Raw genomic sequence first — 21,626 nt, forward strand, 5'->3', positions numbered from 1 at the left:
TCAAATGGTGTGTGTCTGTCCATTATTCAATGGCCATGAACAATTTCAGCCATTTTCGTAGCTCATGTTGAATGCAAGTAGAAGTTGTGGTCAATGGGCGTCCCTTCCCAAAAACCCACATCTAGGTTCTCCACAACCTCAACGAGCAGCTCGAGACCGAGGACGTCTTTTACAAGAAGAGAACTAAAATTTGTAAAAGAAAAGGGAATTTATGTGGGAGAAAGTTATAAGCCTTCAAGCTCTAATGTGCAATTTCCTTCGGCAACCTGTGGAAGAGGATAAAGTTGAGGACGACGATGAAAGAAATGGAGGACTTGAACCTGAGTGACTGCCTTTCAACTTAATTATGAATGTGGTTCTTGATGGTTTTTCCTTCGAAGTTTACACTACGCCCATGGAGTACGTGAAATTGCTGCAATGTTGAACGTTGGCCCTGAACTATGGTTCACCACTGACTTGTAAAGCCGACCTGCGAACACCATTGAAGCAGTCCTAGCATATGCGTTGAATTGATTTATCAGAGTTGTGGAACATTCGTTGAATCATCATTTAAATATTTAAAGACATTGGTACATATTAGATGTCGTGTGGCTCATTCTCTACGTTTGACAGCGCGTCTGTGCATTATTTAAAAGGGCCGCTCTTGATATGTGCACCTCATAACGTTCCTTCTCTGCGTTGAAACAGCATATGGTAACACAGTGTCGTATAAGTTGGTTCGTTGGCTTTTTAACATGGGTGGTGTCTTTTGTTCATCACGGTGCATTGATTAAGGTATTTGTTTCAGTCAACTATGTCGTATTGAATGTGTTGCGAGGTGTTGAAAACCTGAAGTTGTCGTTCCATAAGAAAGCAGTGTCAATTTTTCACGTGGATAAGGCGAGCCAACTGTAGCAGAATCTCTATATTTGGCACTTGTTGCGTCTTTCTCACACCCTCCAAAGCTACTTCTCTCTTGATAGTGAGGATTTGAAGACTCTGTTACTAGCTTAATAGGTGGTTGAGTTCTTAGAAAATTCGAATTATCTTTTCACCATGTCCATAGAGACAATTGATCATGTCTTCTCATAGAGTCTGTTGTCTACTACAAGTTTCTGAAGAGTAAGGTTTGAAAGATCCGGAGTCAAGGTTAATGATTATTCTACCATTAATTTGAAAATTATTATGGTTGATTCATTTTCCAATAATCTGAGAAGGAAAGAGGTCATTCCAGCATCGAGGCCAAGCAATTATACAAAGAGACCGATAATGTCATTTTAAAACAATCCATTCCTTTAGCTGCGTCCTCGAGACCCGAAGAGTCATACAAGCTTGATAACAGTAAGTTACTGAATGTTGATCATTCTGAAATCGTTGCTCAAAAGATTAGTCTCATTTGATGGTGTAAATAGACCTTCCTGCATCAACTTTTGCTCTCTTTTTGTGCTTGAATTATTGTACTCAAGAAGAGTGGATTAACTAGTACTGTCTCCAAACATAAGGTGAAGTTGCAACAAATTTTTGAAGTTTTAAATGGCTAAAATTGACAATTTATTAGAGTTATTAAGAACTCTAATCGTGTCCATTGTTGAAAGCACAATTAAAATCAGCAAGGGCATTCTTTCTGATATTCAAATATGTTTGCAAGGTGCGCAAGAAAAGATTGATTTTTTGCAACTAGAATCTCAGTTCTAGTGAGATGAGCTTCAGCAAAAGCGTAGTTATCATTTTGAACTTGTCTTTGTTCAAGACAATCCTCTTTTTCAGAATGAGATAGACTCCCATCAGCTACCAGAAACTAATGAAGTCATTGAAAGGGCAAATTTGCATGCAAAAGCAGAAATTCAGCTTGCACTTCCCAAGTCCATCATCAGACCTTGGGAAGAGCTTGTCAACAACAAGCACAGAACCGGTCTTGGATATGACAAGGATGTGTCCTTTCATATTTCGTACTATACCAAGCCAATCCAATTTCAGAGAGCTGGATTTCTACAAAAGGGTTCATATTCACCTGGTCTAGATCCTGCTCCTTCACATTGACAGTCAAAAATTGTCAAAAGCCAACATTGTGACAGATTTGGCCATGTGAAAGATCATTGTTTTGATCTTCATCCATGTGAGTAATGTGATCAGCACAATCATCATTCAAACAAATGCTTCAGAAACAAGCCTCCTGCAAGAACAAAGATTCACCTTGGATGGATCACTTCTTAACAATGGGCTTCAACAACCAAGAAGAGTTTGTATCACAGAATTTGTTTTCGAGTTTTGACAAGTCTTGCAGTTGAGTTTTCCTCATCCCCAAAGCCACATCAAGCAAGCCTTGTTAAGAAAACTAGGGCCTAGAGATTAAGTGATTTCTCTTCCATTAGTAATTGCTTGTGAGTGTTTTTTACTTCTTTAGATTAGGATCTTCTTTTACTTGGGTTATTGTGTTCTTCTTCATCAAACAAATACCAATGCATAAACCATAAAGAGACAAGAGACACGGCATATAGGCTATCAGCCAAGGCCAAAACCTCTCAATCTTTGAGAGGAAAACCCGAACAAATTCTTCTTCTTATAGAGATTCCAATTGACGAATACCAAGACCAAGACCCTTGACCTATTCGCCTCTCCAAGACCAAGACACAAGTTCCCTTCCATTGTTCTTCGTGCCCAAGTCAATACTAGTCAAACTTCTACTTCTTCCTTCTTTTCGCCTACCCTTCAATCTCAACTTCCTTCTGCTTCAGACCTACACTTGATTTCAGCCCTAGTTACAGCACATGTGGCGATATAACCTCTTTATCACCTTCGCTTGGATTGGAAGGCTTTCTTCTTCAACTCGACTTCTTGAATGCTTCTTGATTAGGCCTTTATCACAACAAGAAGATCTTTGGCCCCTTTTTCTGTAGCAGTAACACTTTTCGTTACACGTGTGAGTGGAGATCAGTCCTTAAAATAGTACCAAACATATTTTCCTTTTGTTTTCCTCCTTAGCTTAGATATAGATACTTCTTATGAGATCTTCGTACCCCTTTTTCTACCTTAAACCTTGACCGAATTGCAGACTTGATGACCACCAAAATCTGCTCTGAAAATCTGTCTCTAAATGAAATCCGAACTACCCTATTTATAGTTGTTGGAACCTGTAATAAGCCGACGTGACTTGGAGATGAGCCGACGTGTCTATTTGAGAGATTATATTATTCTTTTGAAGTCGACTTGAAGGAGGTGACTTTGTCTTGGTCTTGGAGGGCCTTCTTATACTTTTTATGACTCATACAAAATGTAGTATGCGCAAGAAGGGTCCTTCATACATGACATAGACTCAAATTGACTTTTATGACTAGATGACAAATCATAAAGGCTCTTAATGGGAGCCATCACTAATATAAAATTCCTTGCTCATGAAACCCATGAGACAAGCATTACAATAATAAATTTTTTTTCATCAATTACATAAAATCAGAATTACACATGTCATTATGAAGACCGAACCTAGTTACACTTTTCAACAAGCCTGAACCACAACCTGAACCTGTTGCCTGAGCCTACAACCAGAGAGTGTCATAACCAAATTCAAAGTTGTAGCCAGAGACAAAGAAGCCCCTAAGCATGCCTTTGGTTGGTGGCCTTCCTTAAACCACCGCAGGTTGCAGACCTCCCTTTTTCAGGTTAAAGCTCTCCCTCTTCAAAGCATTAAGGAGCACTTCCTCTAACAGAAAACTTCAGCTTCTTGCCAGATTTGGAAGAGTTTTGGGAATCACACTAAGTATTCTTTTGATTGGTGGTCTTCCTTAAACCACCACAGGTTGTAGACCTCCCTTTTTCCAGGTTGAAGGTCTCCCTCTTCAAAGCATTAAGGAGCACTTCCTCTAGCAGAAGACCTCAACTTCTTGCTAGATTTGGAAGAGTTCCAGGAACTGCACTAAGCATTCCAGTGTTGGTGGTCATCCTTAAACCATCGTCGATTGAGACCTCGAGTTCTCCCACCTTATGCCATCATCTTAGAGAGCACATTCAACTTATTGTTGTCATGCATTGTTGTATTTTTGTATTACAACTCTCTTCTTGGACTCGTATATAACCCTTCGGATTAAGGGGGTGGATGTTGGACACCTAATCTGCGAAGGGTTGCTGTGGAATGTGAACAGTAACTAGAGTCCAAGAGACCTCTTGGTATGTGAAGACCAAGGGTCACAAGGAAATGTATAAATGTACATTATTGTGAATAATAAATGCAATGAACGTTTATTTTACCTATTGTCTTCTCCATGTGTGTATTTAACATGATTAAATAAACGTTGTCACCCCAATTACTATGGGCAAATAACATGGTGATGACACCTGGTATCCAGATTTCCATGGTTCGGATTATGTATGCGACCTTTGCTCACAAGACCGGCGTATATACGCGACCCTACTTCACAGGAACCACATACTTTTCAAGCTTTACATTTGTCATCCATCCTTACCTGAACTGCCATTTCTTTTGTCCATATCTTTTGTAACATTTGTACCATAATACTTGTTATCTGCATTAGTTACATAACCATCATATTATAACCAAGTTGACGTCAAGGATATATTTGACAAGCAAGTTGCCATCAAGGACAACACGATAGCCATAATGCCAACAATTTTTATTTATGTTCCTATTCAACTACAAAATAAGTAGAGAAATTTTGTGTCTACATGAAAAGAAACTAGTTTTCAGATTGTTCATATTAGTCGTTGCAGAATTTCGTGGATTTTCTGCAATGAATTTTTAAAAACTTTAAACATTTGTTATATGTGTATCTGTGTGTGATAGATTATTGTCTCCAAAAAAAGCTAACCCCAACCATGCGTCCACCTTTCTTAAATTGACCATTGAGCTCTAACTTGATCCATTACCATTTGATGCCCTTTCCTTCTTGGTGGGTGAGAAAAGAGAGATGCCCTAGGTGTGGATGCCAAAACCAAACACTTTTTCATTATATATATATATATATATATTGTTGTCCCCAACCCACCATTCCCTGAAAATTTTGGGGGTGCACTCGAACTGTCCCAAAAACTCATTCCATCATCCACACCATCCCCAAAGCCAATGCAACATATTTCTACAAGTGAAATAAGGGTCAAATAAAGTCAACAAAGCATCTATGGACCATTCTCAAGCCAAGAGGCGAGGAAATCGAGCCTCAACACATCAAATGAAGAAAATTCAAAGGAAAGTCAAGCAAATTCTAGGAGCCATCCACCTAATATTGGAACGTTGAGCCTCCTCCCTGGAATTGAGAAAGATAAGGGAAACAATGGACCTTTCTTAACCTTAGAAGACTTCTAAGCATCAATCCAAGCCATTGTCAAGCAAAATGTTGGCCAAGTAAGGCAAATCATTGCCTTCTTCAAGCAAGTTGACTTTCTCCTATGTAGTTGTCACCTCTCCTTTAAAGGTTTTAAGCAATGTAATGATGAATTTTAATTTAATGATTTAGTCTCCAAGTATGTTGCGGATGACAAGTCTAAACTTCTTGATGTTTCTTAGTAGAAACTAAGAAAGGAGAAGAGTCGTTAGAAGCCTCATTTATAAATATGAGACCTCCCTCTCCTCCCACAGGATTGTGAGTTGTTGAGATCATTATGCCATAATGTAATATGTTCATGAAGCTTTGGTGTCAACTTTGAAGTCTCTTTTTCTTGGCTATTCTTCATAATTCTAAAGATGAAATTGTGCTAATTCAAGACAACTACAAGATTGTCAAGACCAACCCATTTGAAGGGCAACTTTGTCACATGGAGGGAGACATCTAGGGTAAATCTCTCGCTTCTTCTATGTTAGTGTCATGTAAGCATTGAATCACCTTCTTGGGCCATACCCTAGAGGTTCTCCCCAGCAAGGGTTTTGACTATATTTCATTCCATAAATGATCTTGTGGTTTAAGTCCTTGGAGGGATCCCTTTTAGTAGGGCTTGGTTTCATAACTTGTCTTGATACTAATTTAACTTCTAGGGTTTTAGCCTCTTGCCCTAACCCATAAGCATTGGATAACCAACTTAAGAGGGATATTCATCTCGATCCCATTAAGCCCTGATGGAGATAAGGCATTAGCCCTAAATCGAACAAACAACCACATTTTTACAAAATTCAAGTTCTTGTCTTTTTATTTATTTCTACTATTCAGAAATTTATAACAATAAGAAACACAAAATAGAAAAAAAAAAAAAAAAAAAAGCTAAAATCTATAAATACCAAAAATATTCATCTTCTAAGGTTGATGTCTTGGGATTTGTGCCATTTTTGCATCATCTAACAGCCCAAGTACAAATCAGCCCTCTTGTGTACAGTTTAAATTGCCCTAACATTTCTTATTGAAGGTTTTTGAAGGTCTTCTCAAATCTGAGATTAGTTTACAGCCATATCCTTCAAGGACTTAGTCAAGTTCTAAACCTAGGGTTTGAAGGAAAAAGGTGAAATGTAACCCTTGTAACCTTAGCTTCACTTCTAATTTGTTTTAAGTGCTTATTTGTTTTATTTATGTGTGATTTGAGCCTCCCAAAGTGCTGAAAGTGTTTATTTTTCATTGAGAGATAATTAAAGTTTTGACCCTAATGGGATTTTCCCTCTTATTTATGCAAAATATACTTCAGAATGTTGTAGCGTCATTTTTAATTGCATGTTGGGCAGTTGTTTCACTTATATTTCATTTCCCAGGCTTAAGCACCCGTGAATACTTGATCCTAATGTGTTTTCACACTCCTGAGTTGCTTGAAAAGCACTCCAAACTTGTGTTTTCTGTATTTTTAATCATTTTACAAGTGCTGGAAGTGCAAAACGGCAGCAATCTAGTCCATACTCAGGTCGTATGATCAACATAAAATCAAAGGAGGATAATCTCACTTACCATAAGTACATCTACCCACCCTTGCACATCAAACATTTTGCTGAGGTATTTCATTCATTTTCAAGTGTTTGTTTGTATTTTCTGCAGTATTTGTTCATATATCATATTTAACACTTGCATCCAATTAACTCCTAATCTACTAACTTGGTGGTGAAGGGATTAGATATTGGGATACCCCCAGTGGCTTAGTAGGAGATGAAAATGAGAGAATATTGTGCTGATGTGACAGTGGGTATATCTTCAGTGTGGTCACCGCTTAGCACATAGACTGGACGTTGCCTAAGCTGTTAATTCAACCCATAACACACCCCAAAAGCCAGTGGTCCTGCCAACTCACTTACAAGGCATCAAACTCTGTATTTGTTCTAAGATAGTTCAGCGACATGAAGGGGCATGTGTCAAATCCCATGCTATCTTAGATGAATTTCAGAGCAAAAAGAAACCAATAAAACCATCAAAGATGAGAACCCGTGAAAATCAACAAAGAAATGCTACTCATTCTCTTCACCAGTCCGTTAATTTCAGAAACTTTTTATCATATGGATCAAAAGTATAAGCACAGTCTCCAATGAATACCAGTTTTATCCCGCACATTAGTCTATTATGTAGGTAATTCAGCATTAGGGGAAACCATTACATACAGCCTACAGGAAACCAGATATGACAGAGTCCCGTTGATTCGGATTTAACTGTAGTAATACCCATTGTAAACAAAATAAGACTCTGAGAACCCATGGAGTAACAGCAAGGTCGTATCTAAATTGATTGATTAAGATCAATCTAAGCTATACCCATTGTCAAATAAAAATAAGACTCTGAGAACCCATGTAGGAAAAACGTCAAACATCGGATTTCATGGATGTAGATCAATCCAAGCAATACTCATTATCAAAAATAAAATAAGACTCCAGAAACCATGCAGGGAGCAAACACAGACAATGCAATATTATGTTAATTTTAATTAATCTAACCTCTTATCAATTAAATGAGGTAGAAAAAAGACGTACTCTCTGAGAGCCACCTCGTTCTCCAGGAATGGCATCCAGGACGGTCCAGTCCACCCTGGCAACATGATCAACCAGAGCCACTGGCTGAAGCCCCACAACTGTACGAGAACTGTGTCCCTGTATTAGGGCAGGCTCAGAGGTAGGGAACTCAACAGCACCCATTTCCTTAGATTTGAGGAGGAGGGTTTGATCCCTTTGCTCCGTTTGCTCCTTGCCTTCTTATACCCAACCCCCGACTGGACACAAACGCGCCCAATCCGCCGTTCGTAAATAGGTTTTCAGGTCACAGTCTCGGAATTCATCCTCGGAAAAGTTTTGTCCGGAGAGTGGAGGTTGGGAGGGTCGGAACAAAATCCTACCGAACCCCATAGCATGAGAAAACCAAACTAGATCCGCACTGTGAAAAAGCATTATTCATATTTTCATTGGAGTTCGAATACGTTGCATTCATTATGGTATTATGTAGACAGCAGTGGTGACTGTCACGCTACATTATAGTAGGAATGTTTTGTGTGGATTGTAATGTCATTATTTGAGGGTGTCATTTCAAGTTATCAAACATGGTAATAAATTGAATATACGGTATATGGTTGTATTATCTATTTCACATTTCCAACCTAACTCAAAAACCACCCCCACAATCTTTTGATTTAATGTTAGCATGATTTAGTTTATACACGTGAAAGGAAAAATACAAAGATGTGTTTTATATGAATATTGATATGTTTTAGTTCATAGAGATGAAAAATGAGAAATACAAAGATCTTATTTCATTTATAGAATAAAACCTTATTTCTGTTAAAATATATTTTATAATTTAACATGTTTGAATTATTTTTTATTTTATTTTTTGGGTTATATGTTTTTTTGTTATTTTTTTTGTTTTTGTTTATTACAATGAATAGATAATATGTTAGAATAATTTGGGTGAAGCTTGGAATCAAATATTTTAGTCGTTACTATTACATAAAGAATATATCCAATAACCTGGAGGTCAAATATACCAATAACTTATAACTTAGCAAGATTTAAGATATTTGTCTTACTTCTACTTTCTTTTCTTTCAATGGGGAATTCGATGAACAAACTTGTGGTGTCGCCATGGGTTCCCCCTCTCCCCTGTGGTGACTAATCTATTCACGGAGGATTTTGAATCAAGGGCCTTGGCCTCTTCTTGTCTTATGCCTAGGATGGAAGAGGTTTGTGGATGACACTTGTGTCATTTGGTCCCATGGCAAGGAAGAGTTGGACCTTTTTTTCCTTAATCTTGATAATCAATCTAATTCCATAAAGTTCACCATGGAATTTGAAAATAATAATAGTTTGCCCTTCCTTGACATGCTCCTCTCAAGGAATGAAGATGGATCTTTTTCTCATCAAGTCTTTCGTAAGAAAACTCACATAGAGCAATATCTTCATGCTAATTCTCATCATTTCCTGGCTCAAAAGCTTGGTGTTCTCAATACTTTAGCGACTAGAGATTTAAGGGTTTATGATGATAACCATCTTGATGAGGAGATATCACACCTCCTGAATGTTTTCTTTAATAATGGGTATAGTAGACACCAGTGTACTAAGGCTTTCCTCAAAGCTAAAAAAGGTCCTAAGGCTAAGAAAGAAACCAAGGATCATTTTTATGGGGTTCATCTCCCTTTTATCCAAGGAACTATGGACAAGATTGTGAGGATCCTAAAGAAGCATAAGGTTCCTTCAACCTTTAGGCCTCTAAATACCATCTGAAGCTCCCTAAGATCCGTTAAAGACCCTGTGGACCCCAAAAATATGAAAGGTGTTTATGTTATCCCTTGCTCTTGTGGGACTCCCTACATTGGTGAGACTGGTCGCTCGATTAATCAAAGGATTCGTGAGCATGCAGTTGACATCAAGCATGGCAGGACTCGCTCCTCTGCTTTGGCAAAACATGCAAAAAAATCTAGGCATCACATCTGCGTTGAGGAAGGCCATGTCATTGCCAAGTCTAGTCATTTCCATCATCGTAAATTCAGGGAGGCCTTGGAAATCGAAAAAAGGCCCGATAATTTAAATAGAGACAATGGTTGGAATATTAGCAGAACTTGGGTCCCTATCTTGTCATCCTAATTTGTTTTTGTTTTCCAATTATTTTGTTTTTTAGGGTTTGACGTTTCTCTTTATAAATTTTTTTCTTTTGATATGTTTTCTCACCTTTAAAAAAAGTTGTCCTCCCTTTTGATTACTTTGTTTTAATTTTAGTCTCATTTAATTATTATTTTTGTTATAGGATCTTCACTCATTAATCAGGTCTTGGCTCCTCTTTATATATATATATATATATATATCTTAAACTAGCCATTATATTAGCCATTATAGGAATATTATTTTATCTTAATAATCATTATTAAAATATTATTTTTCATAAACTAGCCATTAAAAAAATAATAATAATAATTTTACCCTCCCTTTTGATTGCTTTGTTTTAATTTTAGTCTCATTTAATTATATTGGAATTCAAGCTTCTGTGATCCATAACTTATTAACAAAAGATTTTCGGAAAAAAAATCACATTGAAAATATTTGGTCAACGCGTTTCTAACCAGTTTATATAGGATCTTGACTCATTAATCAGGTCTTGACTCCTATTTATTTATTTATTTGTTTGTTTATTTATTTTTTACTTTGTTCTCTATATTTGGTTGACTTGGATTGTTTGTTTTTTATTAATGTTTATGTTTTTTTATCTTTCTTAATTATTATTATTATATTTATTTATTTATTTTAACTTTTATTATAAATTATAATGTTATTATTCTTAAACTAGCTGTTATATTAGATGTTAAAGGAATATTATTTTATCTTAAAAATCATTATTAAAATATTAATTTTCATAAACTAGTCGTTATATGATCTTTTGGTCTTTACATAGCCCTCTATTTAAGCTTGTGCCATGATTTGCATCTTCATCTGGTCCTGATGATGAACCACACTAGCTCGTTCGAAACGCGTCAACAAAATTTTCTCCTATGTGATTTCTACCGAAAAGACTCTTCTTAAGATCCAAGATGTCACATGGGTCACAATAGGTCAAACATTTCCCTAAGAGTTGAACTTGGGTGGGTGGAAGAACAAATTGTGCTTCCAACCACTTGAGCTGCCAACCTGGGACTTGTTATAGAAATATAGCTTAGTATAACACTTCGATGTTTTGGTCTTTTTTCTGGGTATATTTTCTAGTCAATTTTACCTAAAATCTTGTAGGGATTTGTTACAATTGTAAGCTTGAGCTATGTAATCTGCACAATTCAAGTGCCCTTAGGAAATTTTGAAGGCACTAAATACATTTATGCATTCAAAAACACATTTTAAAAATAAAAAAAATCACAATCTCACCCAATTTTTTTTTGTATATCAAGCATTTATATTAATTCATATCAAAAGTATATCGTGAGAGGATTTGGAGTAGCCTTCTTCCAACCTCATTCTTACTAGACTTGTTGGCCAAAAGGCAATGACAAAAACATGTTGAAAACAACAACAATAAACACAAAAAACATATGTAGATTACCCAAAAAATCCAAAAGATCCCAAGAACCAAAATCCATCCAACATTCATCCTTGATTAGCAAGATTACCTGATGTTGGAATGTCTGGCCCATTTCCTGGAGGCGAGGGAAGGCAAAAACCTTCATGGACGTGTGCTTCCATATGTTCCATCTTGCCCTTGAGTCGGTCCAACCTCTCCTAGATCCTTTTTTGACCATGACACAAGGATACCAATCGATCCATCATATGTCATTGGTTGTGTTGAAGATTGTTCATAAAGGCGATAATTTCATTCCAGTCCTTATGTCGGTCACAAGTGAGCTACTCCAAAATCATGGTGACCTAATGAATTTGATTTTCTAGTGAATAAAATGGAGGTGGAAAATCACCTCTTCCAGGAGAAAGGAGTGGTTGTTGCTCTACTTTTTCCCCAAAGTCTTGAATTTCCACACAGTGGTTTACACCTTGGCATTGAGGCCCCACACCCTTGCGAGTGTGATCGAATTAGTGTTGCCTGGGCCTTGGAATGATAGTTGAAGGTCACCAACCCCACGCCCTGCACTCTGAGAAACAACTTCCTTGAAAGTCCCAAATTACAACGTCACAAACACCCCCAATGTGAATAATACAAGAAGTTTTATAAAAATATCGAATAGAGAGGAGTCAATTGGTGGTCGCATCAAACACTAAACACACGTTGGACGTTAATTGACTCTCAGGCCGAACAGAGGAAGAAAGGACCCCAGAAACAACAACACCACCTCTTGGATTGACCACGAAAAATGAACTCCAACCAAGAACAAAGATAGAAACCAGAATGGGCCAACCCCAACAATTACACACTCAACCTCAACTACCCCAAGCCAAACAATAGCTCTACCATGAAGGCTAACAGTCTAGGAAAGAGAAGGAGCACGTGCAAACCTGAAAGCTTGGGAAGAGAATTTTGCTTGTGATATTGAAGCTAAGGTGGCCACAAATAGAGTCAATGTAATTGTCAACCCCAATTGTTTGCCTCGCACAAACACCAAGTTCCCACCCAGTGGTTGTGCAGACCTTTGCAAACCCAGGTCCCAAATGGTGATATACGGAGCCGTTGTTGTGACAGGGGATGAGCCTCCAGTGCCTAAAGCATCGTTCTTCCTTGCTAGAACAAATTGCGGAGCCAGGGGAGGCAAGGATAATAAGCCACCTTGCACTCCCAAAGAAACATTACCAACCAACCTCCTCCCTCCCATTACCATGCAAATCCGACAACTACTTGAGGGAGCCCAAATTCTAATTATGCCATAGATCCCTTCGAGAACCATCTGCTCCCACACGCCACCTAAGGTGTATCTAACACACTTCATTATTACAATTGCCACGTGGGTTGGGGTTAAATACCCCTCCTTGTTCATCACCCAATGCCGAGATCACCCCCATTGGGGACAATCTCACCCAAAGTTGTATCATTGGATTCTGGTATAAAAAGTAAAGACATAGAATAGTTAGGCTACTCCTAAAAATAGTTTCGTCAACAATACTAAAAATATAAATCATTATATATAATTAAATATTATTGTATAGGATATAAATATTTCTAGTTAATTAAATTTTATATATGTTAAGGACTTGTATAGTAGAGCTCATAAAATCAAGTACTTAATGCAAAAAGATATTTTTTATTTACTAATTGCTTGTTATTCACCCACTCATGTGTCACCACATGTACACGTGTTTAAGTAATTATTTCATAAAATATAAAATAATGATTAATCATCACTCAACTATTACACTTTCTATTTTTACTTTTAGATGTTCCCTTCATCTCCTCCTCTTTTCTTATTTAATTGGTTGCACAAGTAGCTACTAGTAATTATTTCATCATCACTCAACTATTACACTTTCTATTTTTACTTTTAGATGTTCCCTTCATCTCCTCCTCTTTTCTTATTTAATTGGTTGCACAAGTAGCTACTACTCCCGTTGATTATTAACTCTCTTGTAATATCTCCATCTTGACCCTAAGTTAATTTTTAATTAATTGTAATTAATAATGTTAACGATATTGTATCACCTCTATCTACAAAGATGTGTCGCTATTGCGGCAAAGGTAAATTAAACAAATCTAGGAACAATGTATATGCGATATAATTGCTTGATTAATGAATATGTTGACACAACCAACTAGGAATATATAAGCACAGTTTCAGGCTATGATACCACAACTGGGAAAACAATGAGGCCATTGTGAGAGTTGTCTTGCCAAAGCGTTGTCATGAAATTCAAATTTAAATTTGAGCATTTTTCCTCTTGCCTAAGAACCAATGGATTTTGATGGACTAAGTAGTATAAATAGTTATCCTCATAAATATGGGAGTTGAGATAGTAGTTGCAATATTACTTAAAAAAAATAATGGAAAGAATGGGCTAAGTACATCCCTTGGATTTTGAAGTTGACCCACAGATTGACTAGGGGACTGAGGTAGATGTGGGACTGTACAACAACATACTGCATCAAATATGGAAAATTAGGGGACAAGGTAGAGACTTGTGAAGGAACAAGGGTGTGAAACATTCACTCATGCACAAAGATAGAGGAAGAGGCACCCACAAAGTGTTGAGACACACAAGTGCATGAGCAGTGAAATTCACAAATAGGATGTTGTTATTCCCGACTGGAAAGTTTGTTGGGACATATTTAGTAATTGTACCTAAATACATCCAAAAAGAGTGCCAATCATAAGTGGAATGATGGCTAAAGCATTATGGGTGAATAAATTGTGTTTTGGGTGCTCAAATATGCTCATAAAAGGTACCAATTATTGATTAGAATGATGCTTGTGTGTTTTGGACTCTTTAAAAATGATTTTTTTTTTGTCAAACATTTACAAACGAGCTATGAACTCTAGCTGGGTAAAGAAAGATGTGAATTGATGTGTGTTCATTAAGCATAATGTGAAATAGGTGGGGAAATCATCAAGGGATAGTAGAATGGTGAAGTGATTCCCATATTTGCTTTGGTAACCAACTAAGGGTCATTTAGAGATAGTGGAGGTCCGGGCTTTGTTGGGAAGGAGATCCATGACTCCATCATATGTGTGAAGGAAAGTTGTTTTCACCTAGCTTGGTGAGGAAATTAATGTTGAAAGTGGCGAAATTAGTTGACTCTTCATAAACAAGGATTTGAATAAATTTTGGTTGGTAGTAACCATTAGTAAGTGGAGAAATTAATTGACTCTTCATAAACAAGGATTTGAATAAATTTTGGTTGGTAGTAACCATTAGTAAGTCTGCATGTTTACATTTTTACTCCTACCTATTTTTGTGCTAAGAAATGCATAAATAATGGTGGGCAATAAATTTTGGTAAATATGCTTAATTACGTATGAATCCTATGTATTTTGGCCCAAAGAATTGCTTAAATTATAAAGGGTAGGGTAATTATAATTATTTACATGAGTATGTTGCCTTATTCCTTATAATGGAATTTGAAACTTCCATTATACAAATCCATGTGTATATGGTGCAAGATTTACATAAATTTTAGGGTTGGGTAAGAAATTATGTTTACTTAATGAAATGTGATAAATTTTGGTAAACATTTCATGAGTCAAAATTCCCTAAAGGGTAGGGTAATTATAATTATTTACATGAGTATTTTGCGTTATTCCTTATAATGGAATTTGAAACTTCCACTATACAAATCTATGTGTATATGGTGCAAGGTTTACATAAACTTTAGGGTTAGGTAAGAAATTTTGTTTACTTAATGAAATGTGATAAATTTGGGTAAAATCCATTTCATGAGTCAAAATTCCCTTAATGCATTAGGACTCTCTGTATGCATATGGTTTAAATTCATGAATTTCTCATACATGAAGAAAAAGGGAATTCTGGGCAAGAATTTTACCCAAACTATGATCATTTGGAGCTTTGATGCAAAGAGTGTTCTTATTGAATTTGATCAATTCCCTCAATAGAGATAATACCCTCTAATGCTTAATGCAAATTCTCTTAGCTTTGATGCAAGAAGTGCAAAACCTTCACTATATGTTGAATGTACAAAGTTTTCCAAGGTAGATTGATTCGAACTTATGTAGGAACGCAACAAAATATAGATATAAACATAAACACAGAGATGCAGCAGAAATAAAACTTCATTTCCTTAATATCACAGAACTAAAATATGCTTACATACAGAATGGAAATAAACTAGCTTGGGTAATGGTAGCTTATCTCTAAGAAGAGATGTGGTGGCTACATGCCTATGAACTGTGTTACAATGAGGCTTGAAAGCCTATTTATTATTAAGAAACAATGGAAAACCCTAAACGTCCAAAAATCTAACCCTAGGAGATGAACCACCAAAACTATGGGCTCCGTTTGAGTAAATTGGTACATCAATTTCCCGGGGTCGTAACTTTGGCATACAATCTCTGTTTGACACGTACAATACCTTGTTAGAAAGATCTATCTGAGGACTATAAATTTAAAATGAAAAAATTGAGTTAAGGATTTGTGTTTGCTCAATCTTCCCAAAAAACGCCATTTAGGGCCTCAAAACGGCTCTGGAAGTTTAGGACCTGCAAAAATAAAAAATAAAAATAGTAAATTGTGTTACAATTAAGGAAACAGAAAAACTGAAAGAAACAGTGGTGGGGGTCCAAGTGGAATAGGTGGGTGGCCACTAATATCCACCTGGATTAGTCCTACCCCGTTAGGAAGCAATGGTCCCCATTATGTTGAGTGCCTCCATGAGATTGGGAAACTTCTGCTGAACTTGGTCCCTGATGAGCCACTTGCCAAGGTGCATGAGTTGGCCAGCTTTGACAACCCGATACAGTCGTATCTATTATTGGTGAGTATTCTTGATCAGTGTGTCCATGATCCGATCAGTTGTGGCCTATTCCATGTAGTATGGGTTTAACTCTGTTGGTGTGAATTGTTCTGCAATGTCTGATGTGTCCAGTAATGGTGGAAAGTATGGTCGAAGGTGGTCCACATTGAACACTAGGTGCAGGCCAAGGAATGGTGGAATGTTGAGCTCGAAAGCATTGTCCCCTACAATCAATTAGGATAGAAACAACCAATTTAGACATATAGACTAGAAAAATCTAGCACATGAATCTCAGAGTCAATGATCAAGTATTTTCATTAAGATTTCTAAAATGATCTTAGTATACAATAACTTCTAACACTTAAAATCGAACCCTTTTTACATAACAAAAGATAGTACTTATAGGAAAATACAACCAATTGTTTGCCTAATTTCTGCAAAATAATAATTACAAATTCTAAGAAAGTATATTTCAAGATAATCATAAAGATCAGGTCTTCAATAGCTTCTCAGATCTTTGTACCACCTACTCCTCCACAGTTGTTGATCCTGAAAGTCCTCCTGAAAATTTGTTATCTGATGAGAACAAAATTACCAGCTTTATCTGATGTTACGAAATGATCTGGGTGCTAACATAAGCGTTACGAAAAGCTACAGTCATTTTTCCACATGATGAATTAATCCTTTTCAATACTTGGAGTTAGATTATTTTATTGCTAGAAATCTAGATTTGCCTTGAAAATCTTAACCTTCATCAAAACCTTTGAATCTAGTCTTTATCCTAAAAATTTGGGATCTGATTGCCATTTATTGTCATTTAACTACCTTCAAATCTGGGAGAGATTGATTCCTAGTTTTATGCCTCGGTATATGGAAACAAATTTATGTCTTAGAATGCTCAATTTATTTGATGCCATCTGTTGATTTGATTTTGAAGTCGAATTGATGAGGTGGCTTATCAACAACTGTCCATGAGCTTTTTTTGGTGAATTCTTGAAAAATAGGCTTCAAAAAGCCATTTGAATCTCCAAAACCGTGATTGGAGTGTAAAAACTCAAAGAGGTTTTTGTTAATGGGTCCGTTCCCGAAAAAAACCTCTTTTGGCTTTCAAAAATTCATTCCCATCTATTCGGAAACCATGCCCAAAATTATTGTCTTTTACAGGAAAAAATTGTGTAAAATAGAGTGCTACCAAATAATCTGCCAGCGCTTGCCCAAATGAAACTAGCACTGACATTTATACGATCTCATCCTTCATTTTATACATTGATTCCATTCTGTTTCTTGTCTATGCTATATGTGAGCATCAATACAAATATTCTCCATGCATTGTTAATGATGATGTTTAAATAAGTTTTGATGTGTTTCATAAACGAAGTATTATAAACATAATGGTAGTGGCTAAATGGAATTTAAGTGAAATGGTAGGTGAGATGGGTGAATAAGAGTATTAGTGGATATGAAGCATTATAAACATAATGGTAGTGGCTAAATGAAATTTAAGTGAAATGATAGGTGAGATGGGTGAATAAGAGTATTAGTGGAGATGAATATGGTGAATAGAATTCAACGTGGAATAAATGGAAGGTAAATGAGATGTGAACGAAATGGTAAGTGAAGTGGGTGAGTGGGAGTATAAGTATGGAATTCCACGTGGATTGGAAGTGTAAGATGGAAAAATAAATGTGAGTGGAGAGAAAATATAAGTATGAGAATGAGTAGGGAGGGTGAATAAATATATTTTATTTATTATTAAAATATTAAATTTATTTCTTTATAAAATCAATAATATATAGAATGGTGAGGGTAATTAGGCTTATGAATGGAAAAAGATCACATGAGCATACACGGGAAGAACTTCATCTACTGTGTATTAAGAAATGGCAGGATCAATAAAACTTTTAAAGCACATGGCACTACCAAATTTTATGAAACTGCAAGCACTACGAAACCATTTGAAACCATTGGCACTACAAAATCTGACAAGTGAACACCATGGACAAGTGAACACCTTTTTCCCATAAAAACTTGATGGATCTTCATGGCATGATTGCCTGATCACTAGTAATTTGTCTTCATACTTTGGGTGAATGACACTTGACATAGCTATTACCTGTTACAATTTGATTTAGGAGCAACACCATTTTATTCGGAGGAACAATCTGTTGGCTTTTAATTTGGCAGTGCCTACTTGTTCAGAAATTAAACCATTCGCTGAAATTTAATTTGTCTACGCTTTTCCTTTTTAATCGTTAAATCAACATTGACAAATTGTTTGTCAGTGCGCCCCAAATCTGTTTAAAACTTAGAACACCAAATTACATTAAGTTGCCCATGAAACTTGAACTGTGATAACAACCGGCTCCAACGGGGATGTTGTCACCTTGAGAGGCAACAAAGAACCCCCCTAGACTAGGTGCCTGGTCCATTTGGCTGATCCCAAGCTCCGAAACTAACATGTACCTATTCTTTTCCAAATTTGTAAATTTCGCATTTATGTTGACCACTAACAATTGAAACTAATCAACTACTCATTGTTAAAAATCAACTTTCAACTACAATCAAATCCACACTTAAACTATGTTGCAACCTAAAACAACTGTTGAAACTGAAACTGAAAATACTACAACTAACCAAGCTAAAAAGAATGTTTAAAGGATGCTCAAAATGTGAGCTTATTCATTACATAACTTCCTACTCTAAAATGTTGAAAATCTATTGAATCAAATAATGCAAAAATGCTAATGCAACTAGTCAAGTAGTTTCTGAAATAAGTGGACTGCTTGACCATGCTTGCACCAAATGCAAAATGGACATTGTAATGGTGGTGGCAACCGATGATACTTCTGGTTCTCACAGTGAATACATAGCTAAAAATTTAAGATGAAAATTCCTTCCATATAGACAACTATATGATCATAAAAATCGAAAGAGGTAGAAGATTGATAGTTCAGAATAACCTCTTTTGCTTGCTCCATATCAGTAAATTGTTTTTTTGTAATCTTTCCTTTAGAAAGCATAAATCCATCACTGTTTTCTTTAATGTCTTCCTGCAACTCTATGGCATAGCTATCATATACTGGTTCACAATTTCCATAAGGCTGCTGATTAAATTTTTCCATGAAAGAAAATACTACTGGTTGCTTTTGTAGACGATCCTCATCAGAATCATCATATTCATCTTATATAGGCTAAATGTTGTTCCAATTCTTAGTATATTCTAACAAATAAACTTGCTCACTTTCATGTATATCAACTTCTTGAAACAATGGTTGAATACACACTCCATCTTGTGAACATGAACTAATAGTTTCTTGAACAACAAAATCCACAGGTGTTTGAAAAGGATCATCATTAATGCATTCATAAAAAAAAGGTAGATCAAGATGCGATTCCGTGTCACATGCATTTTCAGCCTCATTGTCTTGAAATACCTCTTCATGTTGTTGATAAGAATTTTCAAAAGAATTGGTCTGATGAGGTAGAACTTGAGACATTCTTTGTGCTTCTTATTCTATCTTAATCTCTTTAGCAAGCATATTTAAACAATTAATTTGGTCGTATACATTAAAGATGTTACATGAATCTAAATAAGACAATAAAGATGAAGAAATATCTTCATCCCATTCATCATCAGAAAACATACCAGTCCATTCTTTAAAACCATGAAAAGAAACAAGGTTTGCCACAAACCCTGTTGTCTTGACTTATGAAGCAACTAGATCGACAACTGAGCTCATCATTTCAGAATAAATGGAGTCGCCAGTGAGAACTTTAAAGTTTTGAATTCTTTAGACAGTGGAGTTGCCATTAGTAATTTGATCTTTGGATCTTGTTGACAATGGAGTTGCCAGGTGAATGATGCATAACCACCTTTGTGTCTGACTGTTGTTCATCTTCAACAGTTAAATCTAAAACATTATCGTTCTTCGGGGTAATTGATTTGAAATCTTTGCCTCCCCAACAACGACGCCAAGATGTTATCACTCAAAACTTCACTAGGTTGTGATGATGAAAACATTGAGGTAACCTCAAACCACTTTAGGATTGAAAGATGGCCCTTCAATCTAGAGAAGGATCTCTTTATAGTTCTACTACTTAAGGTCACTATAGTAGCATGTCACTAATACACTCAGTGCCCAGATTTAATATGTAAGAATGATAGATTTGGTTGGGGATCAAGGTAAAGACCATTGGGCATGGAGTACAACTGGCTTAAAACTTAACCAAATTGAAAATCATTGGATCATCAACATACAAAGGCAAGATAGATAGTTGTTAACGGTACTGGAAATCCATCAACCAAGGGGGTCTCTCCGATATGAAGTCCCAATTAGACCTCACACCGTTTGGAGTAGGAGCCCCATTCAGAGTATCGACACGACTACCATATATTGTTGTAGATCTGCCTTGGCTACAAAGTTAAGCACAAGAGAGTAATACACAGGTATCTTTGGATCAACAAGTGAATATGCCTTGTGAAATGTTCAACTATGGAAAGTATTCAGGTCCTTCTACTGAAAGGGGAGAGAAAAGTGGGCCCTTTAAAGACAAGTAATAGTATTATTCTAGAAAAGACACACAAGCATGTTCATATGAATGAATCTTTGATCAACCAACGAAATAGTTCACAAGGAAGCAACAATTGTTGAAGCAAATACAACACACCTTCAAAAAGATAAGTACCAAAGCCACAAAAATAATTCATTTTCCTTAGTACAGATGCAAACAACGTACATCACAAACATTCAAAGAATAGTCTTACACTATTCACAACATAGGCATGAAAGCGTGCTGACTCAACGAGCTTCTGAATTAAGTAAAAGTTCCAATATACATCAAGGCATTGAACACCACTAGCCCCAATAGTGGAACATTAGAGCAGTCACTTGCTCATCCAAAATAACTATCTTCCTCTCCAATGCCTGGTAGGAGGAGCCAAGGTGAAAATTCCTTTACATGAGCAATGAGGGTGTATATATAACAAATGGGGTGACTGTTACACAACATTTTGTCACTGTCCCTGTACTCCCCGTTCCTTGATCTTGGATGACCTCTACAGTGAACCTCGCATGATTTGCCTTCATGGAGAAACTCCCATTATGTCCCTTTTCATGAGCAGATCATTTCCTTTTTGCACCATTTCCCCTGAAACTTTTGTTTTGCCCAGTTTACAAGGCCGACGTTAATGACCTTTGTCTCCCCAGCGCAGACGTGCATAGAATAGCACTATTTCCCGCGTCGACCGGTGCGACTGAGCTATGTTCTAGTCACGTCGTCCTATTATGGAAAGTTTTTTAAATTAGAGCCAAAGCTTCCAGCTCTAGAAGCTTCGTAACGGAAGTCTGGTAAATGGTTTGGCCAGATGGGGTCGAGGATGACAGTTTGGGCTCCTTTCCCCTATAATGATGGAACTACCTCAAG

The 21,626-nt window shown here is 36.5% G+C and overlaps 1 protein-coding gene across 1 annotated transcript in view; it reads right to left on the bottom strand.

Moving 5' to 3' along the window:
- The window catches only part of LOC149248085 (pfkB-like carbohydrate kinase family protein), a 58,896-nt gene extending 50,572 nt beyond the window's left edge, over positions 1 to 8,324 (bottom strand). The window contains exon 1 of the mRNA XM_089458334.1: positions 7,862 to 8,324. Within this exon, the coding sequence (XP_089314460.1) occupies positions 7,862 to 8,023 (162 nt within the window). The 5' untranslated portion in view covers positions 8,024 to 8,324. The remainder of the gene's footprint in view (positions 1 to 7,861) is intronic.
- Positions 8,325 to 21,626: the final 13,302 nt, after the last annotated feature.

The sequence above is a fragment of the Pinus tabuliformis genome, chromosome 7, assembly GCF_031772625.1.
Source record: "Pinus tabuliformis cultivar Carrire ecotype Pingquan chromosome 7, CPIR1, whole genome shotgun sequence".
Classification (NCBI taxonomy): Eukaryota; Viridiplantae; Streptophyta; class Pinopsida; order Pinales; family Pinaceae; genus Pinus; species Pinus tabuliformis.